A 23,858-nucleotide genomic window follows, 5' to 3' on the forward strand; every position below is an offset into this window, starting at 1 on the left:
TGATCAGAGAATTTTAATTTTTGGGTGAACTGTCCCTTTAAGTGGATCCTTGTCTGATTGATCATGTTGAATTGTAGAATGTTTTTTAATCTGTGTTTGTTTATGCAGGTAGAGGTAACTAAATATGAGGCATTAGAGCAACTGAGTGCTGAAGTGAAGCTGAAGCAGTTACTCTGGGAATCGCTGGAAGAGTGGGAAAATCTAGAGAACAGTTGGATGCAGGTAATATAACAGTAAAGCGGCAACTGCATCTTAAACAATTTTACATGACCATTTTCCACCATCTCTTAGAATTGCTCTGGTACCTTTACATCTTCTATATGTAAATACTGTAAATGACCTCTGTTTTGAATGGCTAACCTCATCTGAGCATGCAAAGTAGCTAAATACTTAAACATGGGTGCTAATATGTTAAAGGATAGTTCACCCAAAAATGAAAACTCCTTTACAGACCCTCATGATGTTCCAATCCTATATGACTTTCTTTTTCATCCGTGGAGCACAAAAGGAGAGGTTTGTCAAAATGACAGCTTCAGCCATTTACTTTCATTGTATGGGAAACAGATATTTAAATAAAGGATGACCGAGGCTGTCAGTCCATAACATTCTGCCTTCGTGTTCCACAGAAGTCACTCAGGGTTGGAACAAACGTGGGGGCCTGTAAAGCCTAGTGCACACTACATGACTCAAGCTTGTCTCCTTTGATGTTGAAGTCAGTGACTGGTCTGTGACTAGAAGTCTCAGAAGTCTCAGTGACCAATGGTCGTGTAGTGTGCACAATCTGTGTACGATGGATTTCAAGCCTGTTTGAAATCTGGCCAACAAGTTGCCAAGTGTGTGCACTGTCCCAATGAGAGAGATCCGCAATGAGCAACAGCCAATGAAATATAAAGATAAAACAAGAGGAGAGCAAAGCATTGGGAAGCATGATCCAAAAAATTATTTGTAAATAAGATTACAAAATAATCCACGTCTCCGCTCCAATTATTCACATAATTAATTTCAGCGTTTTTTAATTTTCTGTTCTGTGCAAATCAGTGCAATAACAGGCGCGAGTATGCTTGAGTTTGTGAATATATTTCGGATCATAGCTTCAGTCAGGGAATAATGGTTGTGTAGTTGATACACTCAGTCTGTGATCAGTTGGGTAGTAACTATTTCTATGTGCTATGGTTGTGATGTCACAATCTTTTTTTCAGCATAGTTTAAATTAATGGGTGGATGAATGAGAGAATCTTACATAATGAATGGCATGTCTGCATAGTAGGACTGCATCAACGAACAACTGTCAACAATGGTCAACATCAGTGGCGATTCTTGAAATAGTGGTTAGCAGTTAAACATCTCCCAACCCAAAGGTTTAGGGCTAATCTCAGTGTTAGTAAAGAAATCAGTTAGTAACTTAGTTAGTTACTAAGATCAAAGTCATTCTCATATGTACAGCCTTGAACAAGGCTCTTTACTTTTAGCTTCAGAAGAAGTGTTATTGCAAATGGTGTACTGGATGTCATTTTGATTTAAGTTGTCCTGTAAATGCAAATTGTCAGTTATGTCTCTGTTACAGAATAAGTTTGATGAGTTGGACCCAGAATTGCTGAGTAAGCAGGTGATAAAATTTTCCAAATATGTCAGCCAGCTGGAGAAAGGACTGCCACCAAACAATGTGGTGCCTTGCCTCAAAGAGAATGTCGAGAGCATGCGAGAAAAGGTGGGTGAGGTTGGCACTGATGCCAGCATGCCATTACTCTTCAGCTTGCTTTTTGTTTTAAGGATTCATTAAGTTAGAAGTTCTCTGCTGTGTTGACTTTGAACTGTGGGAAATGGTTTGAACTCTGACAAACACTGCATATACAGTTGAAGTCACAAGTTTACATACACATTAGCCAAATACATTAAAACTCAATTCACAATTCCTGATATTTAAACGTAGAAAACATTCCCTGTCTTAGGTCAGTTAGGTTCACTACTTTATTTTAAGAATGTGAAATGTCAGAATAATAGTAGAGAGAATTATTTATCTCAGCTTTTATTTCGTTCATCACATTCCCAGTGGGTCAAAAGTTTACATCCCCTTTGTTAGTATTAGTAGCATTACCTTTAAATTGTTTAACTTGGGTCAAACGTTTTGGGTTGACTTCCACAAGCTTCTCACAATAAGCTGCTGGAATTTTGTTACCAAGCTTTAAATTCCTGGCTGATATCTTCAGATGTTGCTTCAATATATCCACATCATTTTCCTTCTTTATGATGCCATCTATTTTGTAAAATGCACCAGTCCCTCCTGCAGCAAAGCACCACCACAACATGATACTGCCACCTCCATGCTACACGGTTGGGATGGTGTCCTTCGACTTGCAAGCCTCACACTTTCCTCCAAAAATAACGATGGATATTATGGCCAAACAGTTACATTTATTTTCATTACACCAGAGGACATTTCTCCAAAAGTAAGATCTTTTTCTGTGGATATAGATACTTGTCTACCTGTTTCCTCCATCATCTTTCCAAGGTCCTTTGCTGTTGTTTTGGGATTGATTTGCACTTTTCGCACCAAACTATGTTAATCTCTAGGAGACAGAATGCATCTCCTTCCTGAGTGGTATGATGTCCGTGTAATCCTATGGTGTTTATACTTTGATACTATTGTTTGTACAGATGAATATGGTGCCTTCAGGCATTTGGAAATTGCTCCCTAGGATGAACCAGACTTGTGGAGGTCCACATATATTTTTACTTGGCTAATTTGATTTACCCATGATGTCAAGCAAAGAGACACTGAGTTTGAAGGTAGGCCTTAAAATACATCCATAGGTACACCTCCAATTCAGTACACCTCCTCTCAGAAGCTAATTGGCTGATTGTCTAAAGGCTTGAGACCATATTCTGGAATTTTCCAAGCTGCTTAAAGGCACAGTTAACTTAATGTATGTAAACTTCTGACTTCAACTGCACATGAGTGGAATTTATAATGAAATTGCACCATTTCTTTGTAAATTTTTGACAGGCTACATTGCTACCGGTACCTGTACTTCAGAACTTTATCAAAAATATAATATTTGGGAATTGTTTGCTATGAATGTATTTGTTTTTTTTAAATAACCTTTGGCCATTTTGACCAGCAATAGTATCAATATGCTAATTATATAATAAGTCAAGTTTTATACCAGTGGATTCACCCATTTTACCCTTTCTGCATCGAGCATCATCTAGTGTCAAGCTTTCAGCTGATTGGTCCATGTTTACTGAATATTGACTACGTCAAGTCAAAGCATCGGTGCAAATACCCAGTGTAGTCACTGTATGCAACTATGTATTTGACATTCAATGTGTTGCATAGTTACCGGTGATCACAGACCTGCGTAACCCATGTCTGAAAGCTCGTCACTGGGAGATGTTAGAGGCCATTGTGGAAGCCAAACTACCGCAAGATGAGCTGACTCTCGCTTCTCTACAACAACTCAACATCTTCCACTTTGGACAGCAAATACAGGAGGTGAGAGAAAACTGAGGCTGTGTCTCTAAACCTAGTGAGCTGCCAAACTAATTAGCATGTTTTAGCATCATAGGCATGTTTCAAATTATCCAAAAGTACTTATGATGCCCAAACACTCTGTCTAGGTTAGTACCTCACTAGCTTTTGAGGCAAAGCTTGAAATGAATTAATATATTTTTGTGTATGTGTGCTAACAATTATTTCTTTAACCTATGAATAATCTCAAATGCTCAGGTGTCAGGACAAGCCTCAGGAGAAGCATCTCTGGAAAATATTATGAGCAAGGTGACACCTTTGTTTATAATTGTCTTTTCACAACATTCATATACATTGGTATATTTATCTTTATGTATACTGTACATACTCTTAATAGATTGAGGACTCCTGGAAGACAACAGAATTTGTGGTGCTGTCTCATCGGGACTCCAAAGATGTGTTTATCCTTGGCGCTACAGATGATATTCAGGTGAGAGTGTTTGGGAACCATTATTCACAGTATTTATATTTCATAATATTTATATATATATGTATACCAATGTCAGGCTGGTCGGTATGCTCATAAAAGTATTCTGGGGAGTCATGAATGGCTTATCGTGGTCTCTTGTGGTACTAGCGGCAATAGTGGTAGACCAATATATCGGTTTTACCGATTAATCAGTGTTGATAATTGCTTTTTGAAACTATCGTTATTGGCAAAAATCTATGGTGATAGTTGTCGATAGTTGTTATTCTTTTGTTGTTTCATAATAAGAGTCCCCAGATGTGTTTTGTATTTGTTATAGTTAAAAGTCCCGTGTTGTGCACCAAATCTTGGGATTTTGATTGAACGATAAACTGCATCTGAGATTTTTTTTGACATTCAATGAATCAGTTTAAAAACTGATTTCGGTTGACCTCTACTCTGCACATTTAGTTAAGGTAGAAGAAAGTATTTTAACATTAAAAAAGTACACACACCAGCTTAAACGTTTAGCACTTTAGAACTTTTATCAATTAGTTATTTTGTTCGTATTCTATCTGCGTGAATGTGCTTTTTTTAGGTGCTTCTGGATGACAGTATTGTCAATGTGGCCACAGTTGCATCATCGCGTTATGCAGGTCCCATCAAGGCCAGAGTGGAAAAGTGGCAGAGACAGCTTTCCATGTTCAGCCAGACCTTGGTAAAGCAGAGCATCAAGAACATCATCAAGAAAAAAATCCACATTCACATTATAACATTTAAATTTGTATGTTCTTCATAATGTTTAGAAAATATTCCTTGGCTACATTATGCAAATATTCTCTCTCCCACTCCCTTTTCTTCTGTTTCAAGGATGAGTGGTTGACATGTCAGAGAAACTGGCTTTATCTAGAGAGTATTTTCAATGCTCCTGATATCCAGAGGCAGTTGCCTGCAGAGTCTAAGATGTTCCTTCAAGTGGACAAGTCCTGGAAAGAGATAATGAGGAAGGTCAACCGCCTGCCCAATGCCCTGCGTGCTGCCACACAAACAGGTCTGATAGTATAGCTCAGGAAACACACACAGCCTCATTGTGCTCATATTTTAAAATTCGAATCAACACAGGGATGTAATTTGTTGTGTACAATCTAAACTCAAGCATCAGAATAAAATCTTTACAAAAAACGATTCTTGTCCAGGCTCAAAAATAGTTTTAATTTGCAAAATGGTGCACCAAAAAATATAAAGCTTTACGTAAAATGCAACAATTGAAAATTGCATAAACTATTGGCAACTTTCGCCAATGTAACCCTTTAATATGTCTCCTCAGGGCTACTGGATGTATTCCAGAATAATAACGCACTACTGGAGCGGGTTCAGAAATGCCTTGAGGCTTATCTAGAGTCCAAGAGAGTTATCTTTCCACGGTGCCTATACACACACACAACATTTTCAGTGTACATCAGAATACATATTTCTCTTCATACCGTATCAGAACTTGCCTCCCTCATGTTCTGGTTCTTGGCTTAGGTTCTACTTCCTGTCTAATGATGAACTGTTGGAGATTTTGGCTCAGACGCGGAACCCTCAGGCTGTGCAGCCTCATTTGAGGAAATGTTTTGATGCTATATCCCAGTTGGAATTCGGCCTGCTGTCCCCTGCTACACCTGGAGGGGTCGAGACTGTGAAACAGTACAATAATGACATCTTAGCCATGTTGTCACCCGAAGGAGAAAAGGTTCCATTGTCTTTTCTTTTCTTTTTGGTGAATCAATGTGAGACCAATTCAGCACATGTAGGCCAAGAATACAGTTGTCAGAGTGCCTGATCATGTTATGTACACAAAGTTTGGTCATTTACAGGCGTGACTATGATCAAATTTATCCCTGAAATATTTAAGTAGTCACACAAGTTTTCAAACTAAAATGCAGCTTCTGCATTCTGTACTAGTGGTCGTCTAAATTTGTTCACAAAAATGATTCATTCACTGATTCGTTCACTGATATGTTCAGTGATCACTTCTAAAAGTTCTTAAATGTGTTTTGAGTGAACTGTTTTAGCACTGAGTCATTCACGACCGAAACAAATCTAATTATCCTTTATTGAATATTTGCTTGTCAACAAACTTACTAACGGTAATTTGGGCAATTAACTCTAGCATTTAAATGCGGTTGTCACATCCAGAACTTTGCAGTGTGTACTGTAGGCAGTCATAGCAATGGTTTATAGACTAAAAGAATGTCTATACACTGTGTGTGTGTGTGTGTGTATATGTGTGTGCTGTAGGTAACACTGGGGAAAGGGCTGAAAGCTCGTGGAAATGTAGAGGACTGGCTGGGGAAGGTGGAGGAGGCCATGTTCTCCTCTCTCAGAAGACTCAGCAAGGCTGCGATTGCTGATTACCAGAGCAAACCACGAGTGGAGTGGGTGGTGGCTGGGCATCCCTCACAGGTGTGTGCTTGTCTGAGTGAGATTGTGTGTGTGCAGGCTGAGTGTGAGCAGGCCATTTACCTGTGATTTGTTATTTCTGCAGGTGGTGTTGACCATCTCTCAGCTGATGTGGTGCAGAGACATGGACAACTGCCTAGAGGGAGATCATGACCATTATCAGGCGCTCCAAGAATTTGAGCTCATCAACTTTGAGGTGACATTTTCCAAAAACAATAGCTTATATAGACCAAATTTTTTATCTTTATATTGATTTGATTATTCCTTCGAAGTTCCCTTACAAGCCGTGCACACTTTAGTTATCTTCCAGCTGTTTGTGTGTTACATTCATGTGATTTTTGTGTTTACTGGGTAAAAAATGTGTTTACTGCTAAAAAAGACCAGAATTGCTGGTCATCAGGAATTCTGGTAGGAGTGATGGTGGTGTAGTGGGCTAAAGAACATAACTGTTAATCAGAAGGTCGCTGGTTCGATCCCCACAGCTACCACCATTGTGTCCTTGAGCAAGACACTTAACTCCAGGTTGCTCCGGGGGGATTGTCCCTGTAATAAGTCGCTTTGGATAAAAGCGTCTGTCAAATGCAAAAATGTAAATGTCATCAGCATAGGTTGCGTTTTGGATGCTCGTCTCCAGCATGGGATCCTGTTGTCCCCATAAGGATTCTTAAAGGGATAATGCCTCCCAAAAATTAAACATCTGTCATCATTTACTCACTAATGAATTACTCATGAATCTCTTATGTTGTTCCAAAGCTGTATGACTTTCTTTCTTCCATGGAACACAGAAATGTTTGGTTATGTGTGAATGACTGACAGCATCAGTTGGAGTTGATTTAAAGTGTGAGTAAATTTTGACAAGATATTCATTTTTGGGTTAACTATCCCTAGTAATTCGCTTAACCAGCAAGAGTACCTTGATCAACCAGTGTACCACAAATAACCATGCTGGTTGACCACCCTAACCATGGCTATGGTGGTTTACCAGCTAGACCAGCAACAAACCAGTGTAAACCAGCCTGAACAAGCATGGGAATGCATGCTGGTCTAAGTTGGTCTTTTCAGAAGGTTATTTATCTGTATTCGTCTGTGTGTAAACAGAGATTGAATGCTCTTGCTGCTTTGGTTCGTGGAAATTTGCCCAGTCTTCATCGGAATATCATCACAGCTCTCATTACCATAGATGTGCATGCCAGAGACATAGTCTCAGAGCTGGTCAAAGAGAAGGTTTGTTTCTTTTCTTCTTTCATCACACAGGGGTCAAAAAATGTTGTCTGTCTGCAATACATTTTCTACAGTAAATGCTAGTTATTTGCCCTTTCTCTAATAGTTCAGGGGATCACTCTGTGTTTCTAGGTGGACTCCAGTGATAATTTTGAGTGGCAAAGGCAGTTGCGGTATTATTGGGATGTGGATTTGGATAACTGTGTTGCTCGGATGGCTCTGTCTCAATACATCTATGGATATGAGTATCTGGGAGCATGTCCTCGTCTGGTGATCACCCCACTGACGGTGCTTCTAACATCCTTCTTACTTTATATTACCTCTAAACATAACATAGCATATCTCTCTGACTTCATCCATCTGTTTGACTGAGGGCTCCAGTTCTTCTCCTTGTTGTTAAAGGTGACCAGTGTCAAAAATGAATGGTTTTATCAAGGGGCAAGTTTTACTATATAATATTTACTACAATTAAATCAATATCAAATACAAAAGTAGCTGTAATAATAATAATAATAATAAATCTTTGTTACAGTGCATTATACAAGTAATCACTATGTTAGATTATCCAATACTTTCACTTTTAGAGATGCTAGATGTGTTTTCTTCACATTCAGGAAAGTATATATCTAAGTCTTTTTTCTTGGGTAGGATCGGTGTTACCTCTGCCTGATGGGGGCGCTGCAGCTGGATTTGGGTGGAGCTCCCGCTGGTCCTGCAGGCACAGGCAAGACTGAGACCACTAAAGACCTGGCCAAAGCTCTGGCCATCCAGTGCGTGGTCTTTAACTGCTCAGATGGACTCGACTATAAGGTGCTGCAAAATCAATCTCTTTGCCTCTCTAACTTTTAATATATTTGATTTGTTCCACATTCATTTTCTTTAACAGCCTTCAGCAGTTAGAGAACCAATGTCACAGAGATGACCATATTTTCTTGACATTTTGCAATTATGAAATCATTATCTCCATCACTAGGAGGCAGCAAAGCCTAAACTCAGTTCTCTGTACATGAGACACACTGCAAACATCTCAAAAGATTCTGACAAAGACTTTAAAAAACTGTCTAAGCCAGAGTAATAGTGTTTGTCTTTATGCTGTGTGAAACACATTATTGTCCCTGGGACTATTGCAACCTTTCTCACACACACACACACACAGAATTTTACCATCAGCTGTAGTATTGACTTAGATTTTTTTAGTAGATCACTGCCCTCCCCGGAGGTTAGGTAGGCACAGTATTTATCACAATATGAATAGGCAGCAGGCAGCAGACAACAGGATGATGAGGATTTAGTTAAATCTTACTTTATGGTAAAACCAACAAAGGAATTTTTGCCGCCTTAGCACAGAGTTAGTCATTAATATCAGGATGCTGGGATTATTCTCAAAATTACGACTTTATTATCAAAATCATAGATTGTGTTATTTTATCATGGCACTAAAATGCTGTTGTATGATCCAAATATTGTTTATTAACTACTGTACAGTAGCTGCAGGGCCGCCGTTTGCCAAATTGATGCCCTACGCAGAGTTCTGGGGGGGGGTTATGAGCGCGGGGCTATTGTCTGACCTTTGGGGAGTACGAGTAAGAGCAGCCAGTGGACTTTCTGGTTCCCTCCTAGAGTAAGATGGTGCCCCCTAGGGAGTTGGTGCCCTACACAGACTGCATAGTCTGCTTATAGGGTGCGGCGTTACTGAGTAGCTGTGTCCTATGGTATGCTATGTAGACTACTATTGTTTTAATCAACAATTTTTTTTTGTACCTAGAAATTAGCAAATTTGGACAAAACCCCGATGTCCTCATTTTGAAAAACAATCCATACCTAAACTGATATTTACCATTTTAATAATGCATAAAGTTTTCTGTTAGGGTTAGATATAAAAACAATAGAAGTCTGTGGTATAGCTGAACAAAAATGTGTGTGTGTGTGTCTGTGTGGGTGTGTGTGTTCAGATGATGGGGACATTCTTTAGTGGTTTGGCTCAATCAGGTGCCTGGTGCTGCTTTGATGAGTTCAATCGCATCAACATTGAAGTGCTATCTGTCATCGCTCAACAACTCATCACTATCAGAAATGCCAAGGCAGCCAAGGTAATGCATGCACCCATGCACGCACACACGCATGCAGCTCATATGCACACATAAACATGCATAAAACATTATGAGCAACTGCATTATGAAAAGTTCAAATTGTGCTTGTGTTCTGCAGTTGTCTCGGTTCATGTTTGAGGGGAGAGAGATCAAATTGGTGATGACGTGTGCTGCTTTTATCACTATGAACCCTGGTTATGCTGGCAGAACTGAACTCCCTGACAACCTGAAAGCCCTTTTCAGACCCATAGCCATGATGGTGCCCAACTACACACTTATCGCTGAGGTGTGTGTGCTTGTGTGTGTATGTGTGATTGAACTGCTTGGTCTGATCCCATGATGTTAAACTACACTAGGTGAGAGGCAGAGAGGTCAGTGGTGTATACTCATTAAAAGCTTTTGTCTGTTAACCCATGTATGTGCTACTTTGAGAAATCTTCTGTGGCACCATTGTACTTTCCTGTTTTTAATTTTCACGATTGGTTGTTTGGAAAATGTACTTGTAACCTCAACAGACTATTTACTGATTAAAATAAGTGGAATGTTGAGCAATATCTACATGGTCTACATGTACTGTTCAGAGGCAGAGTTTTTACAGTGACAACTACATTTACAAATGCTATGTGTTATGTTATGCTATGCTACAAATTATGTGTATGGAATATAGGAATCACTCCCAAAATTGTGATTATTGACAGTGAAAACCATGGCAATGCTTTGGTATCTCAAAGCTGTGAACAAGAAAAATGGATTTGGTTTTACCTGTTTGGTGTTTGCTGTATTTGACCAAAGTTATATTGGAGAGCAGAGACAAACTGGTAAGTCAAACGGGAGAAACTTATCGCTCCGCACCCAGCAGCCTATGCGTGATGCAAATTTCAACATCTGCACAGTCTGCACGGACTGCACGTGTGTGGCCCAGATTATCTCCTCATGCAGACTGTCCTCGTCTGTGTGCATCGTTGATGCATGCACCTACCGTTGACTGTACTAAAAGAGTATCTCAAAACAAAACATAGTTTGCATGTGTCAAACGTGTTTGTATTCACCCACGGTCACAAAAGTATACTTTTGAATGGCAACGCAGTCGACTGGGCACGATCCGATCAGGAACACAAAAAAACAGAGTATACCCAGGCCTTAAGAGTCCAGCATGTCTTATCTGACAACTCATGCAGTTTTACAATATTTTTATTAAAGCTTAACCTCTCTGTCTCTCTCTATCATCCCCTTTAGGTGATCCTGTACTCAGAGGGCTTTGAGTCCAGTAAGACTCTGGCGAGGAAGATGACTCAGATGTACAAGCTCTGCAGTGAGCAGCTCTCTCAGCAGGATCACTATGACTTTGGCATGAGAGCTGTCAAATCTGTGCTTGTTATGGCAGGGTGAGACACTTCATGGTTGATTTATGCTCTGTGTCTGCAACACAAACTGCTCTTAGTCTCAACCATGGGCATACCCACATACCATTCTCTTAGCACACACAATTCAGTAAAATTTCAACAGCTGGTGAAAACCATTTGTTCTAGTCCATCTAAGTCAGTGGTTCTTGGGCAGAAAAAACTACGATGTACAGAAGAATTGCATATCTTCTCTCTGTGCTACTATAACCCCAATTCCTAAAAGGTTTGGACAGTTAAATTGAAAGCACTACAACTACACATTATATGATGTTTTACCTTGTAAATTTCCTAGTTGTTTTTTAATGTACAGTAATTTCAAATCAGATGATTGCATCATGCTCCAAAAAAGTTTTAATAACAATTTGACGAGTTGAAATAACAAGATGAAAAAAACAGGCGAGGCTATTGTGTCATATTACTGATCCTCTCTGATCCCTCAGACATCACTGTCTTAAAAACATCATCCATCTGTAATGGATATCATGAACATGGGCTTGAGATTACTTTAGTAAACCTTTACACCCATTTACAGTCATTGCGACACTCTGCAACAGATGCTTCCAGTGCAGACTGCATCATTGATAATAATGGGTTCTATTGCTTTTGAGCCAATGTGCGCTTGTTTCCAGTGTAAACAGGGTGTTAGGCACAAAGGCTGGACTATCATCAAATCCACAGCAAAGCTCATACAAGAGTGATGAACCGACAAAGCAGTCGTCAGAGCCAATAAAAAAAGCTACCTTTAGCAAAGGAGCTTTAATTCTATACCTTCAACTGGCTCAAATGGAGGCAAATGGAGGTGAAAGTGAATTCAGGACCACAGACAGATCCCATGATGGAACTAACGGTTTTGACACCTTGTTCAAATGCCTCAAATTTAGCCTCTTGACGGGCCAGACCCAACAAGATACTCGGTCCGGGGCAGGGTGAAAAATTTCCCCCAGTGCTTGTGACAGCGTTTCACTGTGTAGCTGGAGGGCCCAGGGCTGGCCCCACAAGAGTTGTATTACCTCTGCAGCCACAGTTTTCCCAGGCAATTTTGGGCAATCAGTATGACTGAGTGACTGTATTCTCTTACTCTTCTTAGAGTTGAAACGATTAGACTCAGTGGGGGAAATGCGTAGAGTAGCACATTTGGCCAAGGATGTGCTAGAGCACCCACACCCACAGGAGCACTGCCTCTCGCCAGAGAGAAGAACAGAGGCCAATAAAGCATTTTTGTGTGATGTAAAAAGGTTTACGGCAGCTCGCCCATATCTCTCCCACAGCTGACTAAGCTCACAGCTGACACCTGTTCGTGAAGTCTCCATTCTCCATACAGAGGATTCTCTATCCCATATTCATCGTCCCTGGATCTTCACCCGTAAAGAGAGAAAGCGTGCACTGCTCCACACAGTCAACTTTTGTGCTTGTCTATGTAGCTGTTGTAAATGCATGCCCCCTTTTCTGTTTATGTACGCCACTGTTGTCATGTTGAGTGTTTACACATCTGACTAAGACATGGTGGCCTTAAAGGAACTGTATAAAATCCTTAAAAGTTAGAAACGGGGGCCAAACCCTGTTCATACTGCCATCGCACACCAGGCCCCAACCTGTCAGTTAAGCATCTGTCGTCACCACTTTCCTCTGAGAGACAACCACCAAATGGGTTCCCCTTGAAAGAAAGTGAGGATTCTCCAATGATGGAGAACTCGCATCCCTTCTGAAGTCACTCTCACTCTACAATTAAGGTGCCGCTGGGGACACAAGTGCTGCGCTGCTATCCAGTGCTGAAACTCTCTCATTTGCAGATATCCAAATGGAATGATTGACACTGTCAAGGCCATCATACCCAATAGACATAGACACAGCCTGAATGAGACTTATTTTCCCTCTCTGAAAAAGGGACAAACAATCAAGAATCCATCCAAAATGCTCCTCTGAATTCAACCTGAGACCCAGATGTATTATTTCTTGTGAGGGCACCAGACAGCTCTTTGCCTCATTTATTTTAAAACCTAGGCTCTCCATATGAGACGCCAGCACATTTATCTCAGCTCGCTGCTTTGATGGTAGATCGTCCAGATAAGATGACACTTTCAGACTTGTTAATCTCAGCGCTGTTAGCGCTACTTCCACAAAGTTACTGAAGATTCTGGATGCTAATGAAAGTAAAATTCATTCTCTACACCCTGATAGGCAAACCTTAGGAATTGTGTGTGTGAAGGATACATGCTTATATGGAAAAATGCATTCTTCAGATCGACTGACGCAAACCAGTCTTTGAGACTAATAAATTAAGAGAGTTTGAGTTGTGAGTGTGAGTGTGAACAAATCTGCATGATCCGGGGATGACAAAATATCTGCAGGGGGTTGCTGGTTCAGGTTCTAAACCCAGACTGCCCACCTCTGAGATGGGTTGGGAAATCAGAACATGCAGGCTGAGGGGCTCGAGCAGTGAACTTCTGGGGAAGGCAGGTTTCAAAAGCCTTACCATTCTTCTTCTTTAAGTCTGTTGCTGCTTTGTTAAACTGTAGCCCCAAAAAGAGCTTTCAGTTCCTCCGGAGTATCCAGGAAATGTTGTTCTGATCTACAGACCCAGCCAAGGAGCTGGTTCACCCACAATGGTGTGAAACCCATGCTGAGGCCGCAGCTCTGAACTGCCTCTCTCGACGTGCAGGTTGAGATATGCAGTGAAGAAAATCTTTTCCCACAACACCACGCTGGTGCCCCCACATCAGTTTTCCTCTCTATCTCCTCCATCAGCTTAGCTTGATAAGCTGTTATCCTCCATATCATGTACGTCCAGCCTGGGGCCGGTTGCATAAGACTTTTATCTAAATGTTGGTCTTAACTTTTTCAGTCAGTTGCATAAAAACTTAGATTGGTCTAATTTAATACCAAAATGCAAGCCTGCAAACCCCTATGCTAACTTTTGTTTACATTCTATGTTGCAATGTAAAATAACAGTCAGCTGAGGCTGTGGGGGCTTCACTTGAGGGGCTTCAGTTGAAACTTTGTAGAAGTCTTGTGTTTTTTATTGTTTGAGTAAAATCACTAAATTTGTTCATTATAATCAATTTCGAAGCATTGTATTCCTCTAAGACTTTTCCCACAATGCAGTGCAAATTAGAATGTCTTACTAAAGACAACTGTGAGCTTGTTATATGCTACAGGCTTTCTATGGTGTCTTTAGCATTACTAATTGAGTGGTGGTGGTGTAGTGGGCTACTGCACACAACTGTTAATCAGAAGGTTGTTGGTTCGATCCCCACAGCCACCACCATTGTGTCCTTGAGCAAGGCACTTAACTCCAGGTTGCTCTGGGGGGATTGTCCCTGTAATAAGTGCACTGTAAGTAGCTTTGGATAAAAATGTCTGCCAAATGCATAAATGTAAATGTAAATGTAATTGCTAGACGAAGTCTTAAATTAATGGCTATGTTTATGCAACCCGCCCCTGGAGAAGCCTTTTACAGGCACCCAGTGTGATAATGGTTTGTCCCAAAAAGATGCATCTCCTTAACAAGATAAGGGGACTCATCCAATACGCTGTCCAGTCAGGAAGGAGGATTAACAGTGAGAATAGCATCCTCCTCATCCTCCTCTTCCTGCTCTCTCTCCCCTGCCAAATGGGCTGATTAAAAGAGGGAAGGAAGGTTAGAAGAGACTTCATGCATCAGATTCCCCTAGCTGCAACATTCCTAAGGCTGGGGAAGGTGTTCATTCCACGGATGGTGACAGGGATCCCGATTATTTGCAACTCGCACCCTCCGCTCCAAAACGTGCAACACATATTGAGAGCAGTGTGGGCAACTCTCGGGGTTAGCAAGTATAGCTTGTGTGTGTCTGAGTCCCAGACAGGCGATACACAGTGGGTGAGAATCCTTTGGATAAATCATCGATCCGCATGCGCACGGACAGGAGTTATCCTTCCCCTTCACTCCGTTGCTCGAAGAGCTTGTAGTCACCATGACAGATAGCTTAAATTACACTATTGAAATTCACCATGATGTGCCACTTGGTTCAGTGATACCATCCTGAAAACATGACTAGACTGGCCAATCCGTCAACGCAACATGCAGGAGTGTATAAAGCTATAACGGCTTTATATAAATTAAAGACAGCACAATAAATATTTACCTTGACAGTAAATATCCTCACAGAAGAACAATCACGTTCTGTGATGTACCTGATGGCTCCAAAAATGAGCAGTTTAGCAACTACTCCAATGCAAGCCCTGCTGTGGATAGCTTCCGGTGATCTTCACGGGGAAGATAAATGAGAATGAAGAAGGGACCTATGGCAGTGTCTTATATGAGGGAGGTGGGACTGTCAACTGACAGGCATAGTGTCATTGGTGCTTCCAGGATACGGACACGCTTGAGGCATTTTCCCATAGTGAAATACCGAATGGATGTTAGAAAACCACTAAACAGATAAATAGCCCATTTGGCATGGCTATAATGGCCAAAAGAACAGTGGCTGTACAGATGGTCTATGCTTGTATTTTATTGCAAAGTTAAGTGTGTGTGTGTGTTGAGGCATTGTGTCACTGACACACTTTATTATTATTATTAATGTTTCAGGTGCAGTAGAAATTCAATTATAATGGTGTCTAATTTCAGCGTGTAATTCAGAAGAGCTGTCTTTAAATCACTTAGACCAGTGTTTCTCAACCGGTGGGGCGCGCCCCCGGACACTCTCCCAGGGGGGCGCGAGTAGGCTACGATGGAAGGGGAAAAAAACTGGGAAAAAAACTTTTTTGGGCACATTTTTTTTATCACTAAACTACTGTCATAAAAAGTTATAGTTTTGTATATACATAACTCCTGAATAAAGATTAAAATGTGTTTGGACTGATTTAAAAAAAAAAAAGTTTTGAACAAATTTGATTGGTTTGTCGATAGTGAGCGCAAATGCAGGTGATAAGCATAAGCGGTTTCATTAAGCGAATCATTGAGTCGTTCATTCAAACGATTCGTTCAAACGGCCGATTCATCAAGAATGAGACAGATGTTTGTGAATGGGTCATTGAATCTTTGACTCAACCGATTCGTTCACAACACTGAATCATTCAAAACACGATTGAGTATTGCTGTGAGATGCGCTATGCTAAATAAATAACAATACATTGTTGTAACAGCAATATCTCCAAGTTTTGTTTTTCACTGTAAAAATGTCATGATTTGCCAATGCAAAGAGAGTGCCGCCACCTTTTCCCCCCACTTCAAGCACTGATTATAACACAAACAAATCATCCTCCTGGCGGCTTTTTTTGCTGTTGTCAAAAGCGACAAATCCAGCAACTTTTACTGGTGTTTTTGGAGACTTTTGTGGTGTTTGGAGACTCGAAAGCACGAATCACTCTGCAGTTAGGCCTACTGTGCTCAACGAACAGCGGGTGCTGCCGTGAGCCCCTCTCCCGTCCAAAAGCACTCACAGGCGGTCAGTCTCTCAGTAGCCTTGCGCAGCAGTCAGAGCAGAGAGGAGACACACACCCCTCCGCGTCCAGGCTGCAAATGAATCGCGCATGCGCATGGCCGCCGCCGTTCCCGCCCTGGCTTACAGAACGGGGTATAAATGTAAATATTCACTCACTCTCACACAAAAATAAATCACTGCATTTAAATTGACTCACAACATAGCTTTCCATTCATTCTAGTCTAGTCTCTTGCCAAGTTCGCTTGTGCCAGCTCTCGCTAGTCTTATCAATCTCGATTTACATAGGCCTTTACTACAAAACCCCAACATTCTTTTTAAAGACTAAACCCACAAACATTCTTTTTTAAGAATAGATCAAATCTCAGCCCTAGCCAGTATTTTTTTTTTAACTGCTAGGCAGTAGCTACACTTAGCTAAAACTACCCACACGACTAAGACACACACACACACGCACACACACACACACACACACACTGACGAGGACTACAATCGTTAAGTATTAAAATAAAATCTGAATTGTCTGCAAAATAATTATTTTGTTCATTTAATTAAAGATTGTGCCTAAGTCCCGACTGATTAGCCCCTGATACGTCTCTCAACATACACCACACACAGTTACATATTGCCTAAACTTTATTGAAAACACATCAAAATGGAGAAATTTCTTGTGAGGACCAACAAGCCAACCGACGCACCACCAGCTGCAAAAAAGCTTTGAAGGTACGATGAAGCATACCTGCAATTTGGGTTTAAAGTCACGGCTGATCTGAGACCTCAGTGTGTCGTGTGTGCCGAGATGCTGGCAAACGACAGTATGAAGCCCTGCAAATTAAAAAGGCACCTCGAAACAAAGCATGCTGGCATTAAAAATAAACCAACTGAATATTTTAAAAGAAAGCTTGATGGCCTCCATCAGCAACAGGCAACCATTTCAGTGCACAGCACTGTGCCTAAACAGTGTTTGGAGGCATCGTATGTAGTGGCCAAAAGGATCGGTAAACTGGGTAAACCGCATACAATCGCCGAGAATTTCATTTTGCCGGCAGCAGCCAAACTCGGTGCAGTACCACTGTCCAATGGCACAGTCGCTAGGAGAATTGTAGACATGTCCAATGATATCAGAGAGCAACTGATAGAGTTCGTAAAAAAGAGTCCTTACTACGCGCTGCAGCTGGACGAATCCACTGATATTGCTGGGCAGGCACAGCTCCTCACCTGTGTCAGGTATCTGCGGGACAAGGCGATTGAGGAGGATGTCCTGTTTTGCCGGCCTCTTCAGTCGCACACTACAGGAGAAGCCATTTTCAATGTCCTTGATATTTTTATCCGAGAAAATGGTTTGGCTTGGGACCAATGCGTTGGCCTATGCACGGATGGTGCGCAGTCAATGACGGGGCGTGAGCGTGGCCTAGCTGCTCGCGTTCAGCAAGTAGCTCCACTTGTGAAATGGACACATTGCATGGTCAATCGCGAAGCACTAGCTGCTAAAAAAATGCCGGTTCTCTTTGACTCCGTGCTGAACCAATCTGTGAAAATAATAAATCTCATCAAATCACGGCCGCTAAACTCTCGCTTGTTTGGGGTCCTCTGCCAGGAGATGGGGTCAGGGCACGAACAGCTGCTTCTGCACACTGAAGTTCGCTGGCTCTCCAGGGGGCGGGTGTTACAGCGGTTGTATGAGCTGCGAGAGGAGGTGAAGTGGTTTTTGACAGAAATCAAATCAGATCTGGCGAAGCATCTGGATGACACTATGTGGCTTGCGTCTCTGTCCTATTTGGTCGATATATTTGACCGCTTGAATGGCCTCAACCTGTCTTTGCAAGGCCGCGAAACTCATATTTTGCTCCTTGCAGACAAAGTGCATGCCTTCACACAAAAACTAATACCGCAATCGTGCACAAATCGAGGATGATTTGAGGCTATGTTTATCAAACATTGAGCCAAGAATTGAGGATCTTTGCAAGGCAAAGCAGGCTCAGGTCTCACATTAACATCACCTACCAGCAAGCTTCTGTAAAAAATGCAGATGATGCCTACTATTAGGCCTAGTAATAATAACAATAATAAAGCATAAATTAATATCAGAGGTCTGGTGCCAATTCCCAATTATAGCAATAGCCTAGTAATGATAATAGGCCTACTGATGATGATGATAATAATAATAATAATAATAATAATAATAACAACAATAAAGCATGTAACCTCATATAATTATATAGCAATAGCCAAGTAATGATGATAGGCCTAATACTACTCATAATAATAATAATAATAATAATGCCTGCAAGCTCACATTAGAAGTCTGGTGCTACTGCCAATTATTATTATTATTATTATTATTATTATTATAATAATAATAACAACAACAATAAAGCATGGGGCGGGGCGGGGGGCACTGGGGCCCCAACTGCAATGAACCAGCTTTGGGGGGGCCCAGCTTGCAAAAGGTTGAGAACCCCTGACTTAGACAACTATTTGTATTTTAGGAAAATATGAATTTTGGTAGATGTTTTAGGTGTGTGTGTGTGTGTGTTTAAAAGAGAGACTTGGAGAGTATATGTGAGCGGGTGTATCAGAGTGGGTGGTGAAGTCATTCTGTGTAACTTACAGATATGGAGTTAATAGGCTGTCGTTCAGATGACTTAATGATTTGCACATTACTAATTAGTGGTGCTTACTAAGACAAAATGTATACAGTATGTCAATACATGTGGCTTGTTGAGGAGAGGTTTGCAATGACTTTTTCTAAATTGACCAAAGTTAAGATATTTGCGTGGTGGACAGTTAAACAGATAAAAACCTCTCAAAGACTTACATTGGACCCGAGGCATTTAAGGACAAGAATATCATGGGGGTAGGCTCTTTTGATTTAATACCCAAGGGCTTTTTAAATAATTTTTATGGTAATCAACATTCAGCCACAAATTATTTGAGTTGAGCTTAACTCATATTGAACCTGGAATATTTCTTTAATGGATTGTGTATGTGTGTGTGTGATATTCAGTTCTTTAAAAAGGGAAAACCCCCATCTGAGTGAGGATGTTGTGCTGATCAGAGCTCTGCGAGACTCAAACCTGCCAAAGTTCCTCAAGGATGATGCAGTTCTTTTCAGGTGACCACTCATTGTTTTTACAATATCACACACATTAACCATGCAGTTTTCCCTTAGCTTGACAGTATGCTTTGGTAAAGTTTTGGGGCTGGTGCTCCACAATCTCAGATATTTCAGATTTTTAACACCGTCACCTTTAAATGACACATTCTGCTTTATGCACTGACAAAAAGTCCTTGAAGGCTTATGTTCAGGCACAAGGGCATGTATAAATACTGTACTGTATGTGAGTGTGTGTTTGTATGTGTTTAATGGCTTGTTTGTCGCTAACTCCCTCTCTTTCTTCCATAGTGGCATACTCTCAGATCTCTTTCCTGGCGTCACCATCCCAGAGCACAACTACGGCATACTACAGTCAACTATTTACTCGTCCCTGTGTAATCGCTCTCTCCAGCCGCTCCCTAGCATGATCAGCAAGGTCATCCAGCTCTACGAGACCATGCTGGTCCGCCATGGGGTCATGCTTGTTGGGCCCACCGGGGGTGGCAAGACCACCGTCTACCGCATATTGGCAGACACCTTGGATACCCTGTATAACGGTGGCCACCAGAACCCTTTTTACCGCCCTGTTAAGTCGTACGTGCTGAACCCAAAGTCAGTGAGCATGGGTGAGCTTTACGGGGAGGTGAACCCGCTAACGTTGGAATGGCGGGACGGCCTGATGGCACTGTGTGTGCGGGGAGCAGTCCAGGACTCCAGTGATGACCACAAATGGGTGATAAGTGATGGGCCAGTAGATGCGTTATGGATTGAGAATATGAACACAGTGCTGGATGATAATAAGATGCTCTGCTTGGCAAACAGTGAAAGAATTAAGCTCACGCCTTCCATACACATGATATTTGAGGTGAGGCAAAAACATATGCACAAATGTACACATGCTCTCTCTCTTTTATTGAATTCCATATGAACTCTAGTTAAACACTCTTTCTCTTGGCATTCTCAAACAGGTGCAGGACCTGGCAGTGGCTTCTCCTGCCACAGTAAGCCGTTGTGGGATGGTGTACATTGACTCAGAGGAGCTTAAGTGGATGCCGTATGTTCAGACATGGCTCACAGGCCTCGCTGAGAAGGTAATTTCTATCAGGAAGACTTGCAGACTTGAGTGAAATTTATTTGATGAATATAAAATAGGAATGTAATGTCTCTCTCTGGCGTAAACCCCGTCTGGTGGTCTGAAGAAGTTGTACTCTGAACCGTCATATCCTGTCGGATCTACGAGGCAGGGGCGAGGAGCTTACCCCCGTGCAGGACAGGACTCAACTGGTGGTGGTGGAGTGGTGGAGGTTGCCGTGTTAGCACACTGAAATGGCAATGTGATAGATTGTGAGCAGACTTATAAAGCAATGGCTTACATGTTCCAAAACCTAGTGAGCTGCCTCGCTGTCTTCTATGGAAGCATTCTTACTGAAATGATGCCTCATAAGAGACCGATTTGGAACACTCTACATAGGCGGCAACGCCGTACATCCTTCAAATGATTCACCCTAATAGATATAATATTAATCTTATATATTTTAGTAAGGATGATGATATGTATTTTAAAAACTGATGATGTATTTGTCTCCTCATATAATGTTAGTGTTGTCTAGCAGTTTGGAGGTTTGACTTTCTCCAAATAGTGTTTTATACTAGAATGTTCTCTGTAGAATTCTAATGGGTCATATAAGTTTTGTGTTTTCCACCGGCTGCTGCAATATTGAGTGAAGCGCGATCAAATCATGCAAATCTGGCGATCTTATATCTGGAGTGCGCTGGTGTGTGCTGTGGCGGTTCACTTGAAAGCACGCTTCATTCGCCCCCACACAGATGCGTGTGTAAGTTATGAGAGGCATGCATACCATTAAATTTCCTTCAGCAGCAGCTCCAAGTCACCCGACATTCACAGAATTTTCAATGCAGGTAAAACCCTGAAAAAACATCACCCGCCAAATTGGCTAAAAAAAGAGTGAACGAGTTACCCGCCACGGCCATTTTTACCCACATTTGTCGGTTGGTGAGTGTTCATTTCAAACTTTGGATACATATGATGCTACCATAATGGAGTACCAATGAATACCAAGTGGAGAAATTTCATGTAATTTAACTGTACGTGGCCCCTATAAGATATTTGTGACACACTTTCTGTGCTGTTAGAGACGTGAAAACAAACATTGTGCGAGAGAGCTCCTGGTTTTGTGCATCATTTGAGAATTCTTGGGTAAATATCAAATTTTTACACAAAATGCTTATAATATAATTGTATTAAATATGTGTTCAGAAGAGTCATATGTTAAAATTGAGTGTTAGTTATGGATCATTTTTGAAGGATGCATATGGATTGCATGTGTGGAGTTTGACCACGTTTTACGCATGTGAGGACTAGGTATATAAAATTTAGAATTAATCATATCTTATTTAATTATTTACAGCACAAAGTGTTTTCCAATTAAGTGAACCCCGTGGACCGCTGTTTTTTTCTCTTTTTTTCCAACAGCCGTCAGAATAAAACCGTCCAAAAATATATTTGTATCCTGTGTTGTTTCTTTACAACCCACCGGCCTCATTAAAATTTGGCCAAAACGATTCCAAAACGTATCTTAAGAGGCAGCATAGTTAAGCATAGTTATCTTTTAGACCAGCCTTTGCGTTGGGAGCGCACCTATGATGTCTTAAAATGCTGCAGAGGACGCAAACTAGATTTTGGAACAGACCCTTATTGTTCGGTTGTGGAGGATGCATCAGGCATACTGACATGTTGGGACTGTAAAGAATTGCTCCACTACTTTGATACACGCACTGGAATCAGTGTGCTTTGCATAATGTTAATTGCAATGCATGCTCAGTGATGTCATGCAATGGCAGTTTATGGTGACCACCTCTTCAAGCTTCAAAAGGATGCAAAAGTATAATTCCGTTGTCTAATAAATTATTCCATGAGACTAATGAACGCAAACGATGGGGTTTGGTGTGAAATAAACTGAAACCTAATGTAATATTTAGTGAAACTGTTGACCAACCGTTGCTCTCCTTTGCTGTTCCACGTGACGTGGGTCCTTCAAGGGAAAACTATTTTTGTTTATCTAAAAACAGGCCCACCACAGCGATAGTGACAAAATAACACAACATAGCTGTGGCATTGTGCTATATCAGTGGTTGTTTTGTGAATAAGATGCAGGTTTTTGCATGAAAAGTGGTGCGACTCTTTAGTGAATCCACCCATCAGGAATCACTAAAGCATAGTTTTCACATGGCTCTACTGCCGTTGAAGCATTAGGAAGGATTTTACAGGGAAACATTACAGAGGGGGACCATCAATTCATTCAGCGTGGTTGGCAATAGAATGCTTTTCAGTTCAGTGTTTAGACCTGTAGAACTATTAGCACCTGGGTAATGTGTGGTTTGTATGTGTGTTTAGATTACAGAGACTGTACGTCTATATCTGATGGAGCTGTTTGAACGATATGTGGAGAAGGGTCTACAGTTTGTATCAAAGCGCTGTGTGCAGGCCATTGCACAGGTGGACATCAGCAAAGTCACCACTCTCTGCTGCCTATTGGAATCGCTACTGTTCAGTGCCGGATCCCCTAAACTTAACATGGTATAATGCATCTCAGATCACAGCCAAATGGATCAGTGTAAAACATTTCAGAATGCTTCTTCAGAACTTCTGATTGATGGTGTGGTTAAAGGAAGAAATTTTGATTATTAATATGAATAAATGTAACAATTTATAGAACATGTTATCTTTTATCAAATATCTATTACCACAGTTTTATTAAGACCCTTAAGGTTAAGTGATTTTACCTTGGTTAAAGGAGTTTGAGAACACTGTAATATCATATTGTGGCTTATTGCTTTAGTATGATAGTGTGCAGTTTTTTGCTGTTTGCCTTTAGTTTCATGAATGTATTTTTTTCTGCTTGCAGGAGTTCAGTAAGTTAAACAGTGTAGTGTGTCAGACATTTGTGTTCTGCTACCTGTGGGCAGTGGGGGGAAATTTGATTGAAAGCAACTGGGACACATTCAACACCTTTGTCAGGCAGCAGTTTGATGACAACGTTCATTCAAAGGTACATTTCATGCAACCCTCAACTCAAACACTGACGTGTCTGCTTACATTTATGGATACATTTTTGGAGAATTTGACCCTTTGTTTCACTTGATGATGCAAAAAAATCAATTCATGCTTTTACTTTTTCTCACATCGATGAATGTAATGCACTTTATACTGGCTTACCTAAGAGTTG

At 41.1% G+C, this 23,858-nt stretch overlaps 1 protein-coding gene across 1 annotated transcript in view; it reads left to right on the top strand.

The window, feature by feature from the left end:
* The window catches only part of dnah6 (dynein, axonemal, heavy chain 6), an 85,277-nt gene that overhangs the window by 12,052 nt on the left and 49,367 nt on the right, over nucleotides 1-23,858 (top strand). The window contains 22 exon segments of the mRNA XM_052137461.1: nucleotides 109-222; nucleotides 1,565-1,708; nucleotides 3,338-3,493; nucleotides 3,728-3,778; nucleotides 3,867-3,959; nucleotides 4,534-4,653; nucleotides 4,806-4,986; nucleotides 5,263-5,359; nucleotides 5,463-5,670; nucleotides 6,219-6,383; nucleotides 6,466-6,576; nucleotides 7,479-7,604; nucleotides 7,734-7,889; nucleotides 8,250-8,411; nucleotides 9,554-9,691; nucleotides 9,810-9,977; nucleotides 10,928-11,076; nucleotides 19,522-19,629; nucleotides 19,921-20,476; nucleotides 20,580-20,702; nucleotides 23,027-23,209; nucleotides 23,538-23,681. Of these exon segments, the coding sequence (XP_051993421.1) occupies nucleotides 109-222; nucleotides 1,565-1,708; nucleotides 3,338-3,493; nucleotides 3,728-3,778; nucleotides 3,867-3,959; nucleotides 4,534-4,653; nucleotides 4,806-4,986; nucleotides 5,263-5,359; nucleotides 5,463-5,670; nucleotides 6,219-6,383; nucleotides 6,466-6,576; nucleotides 7,479-7,604; nucleotides 7,734-7,889; nucleotides 8,250-8,411; nucleotides 9,554-9,691; nucleotides 9,810-9,977; nucleotides 10,928-11,076; nucleotides 19,522-19,629; nucleotides 19,921-20,476; nucleotides 20,580-20,702; nucleotides 23,027-23,209; nucleotides 23,538-23,681 (3,453 nt within the window).

This window comes from Xyrauchen texanus, chromosome 11, assembly GCF_025860055.1.
Source record: "Xyrauchen texanus isolate HMW12.3.18 chromosome 11, RBS_HiC_50CHRs, whole genome shotgun sequence".
In the NCBI taxonomy this organism is placed as follows: domain Eukaryota; kingdom Metazoa; phylum Chordata; class Actinopteri; order Cypriniformes; family Catostomidae; genus Xyrauchen; species Xyrauchen texanus.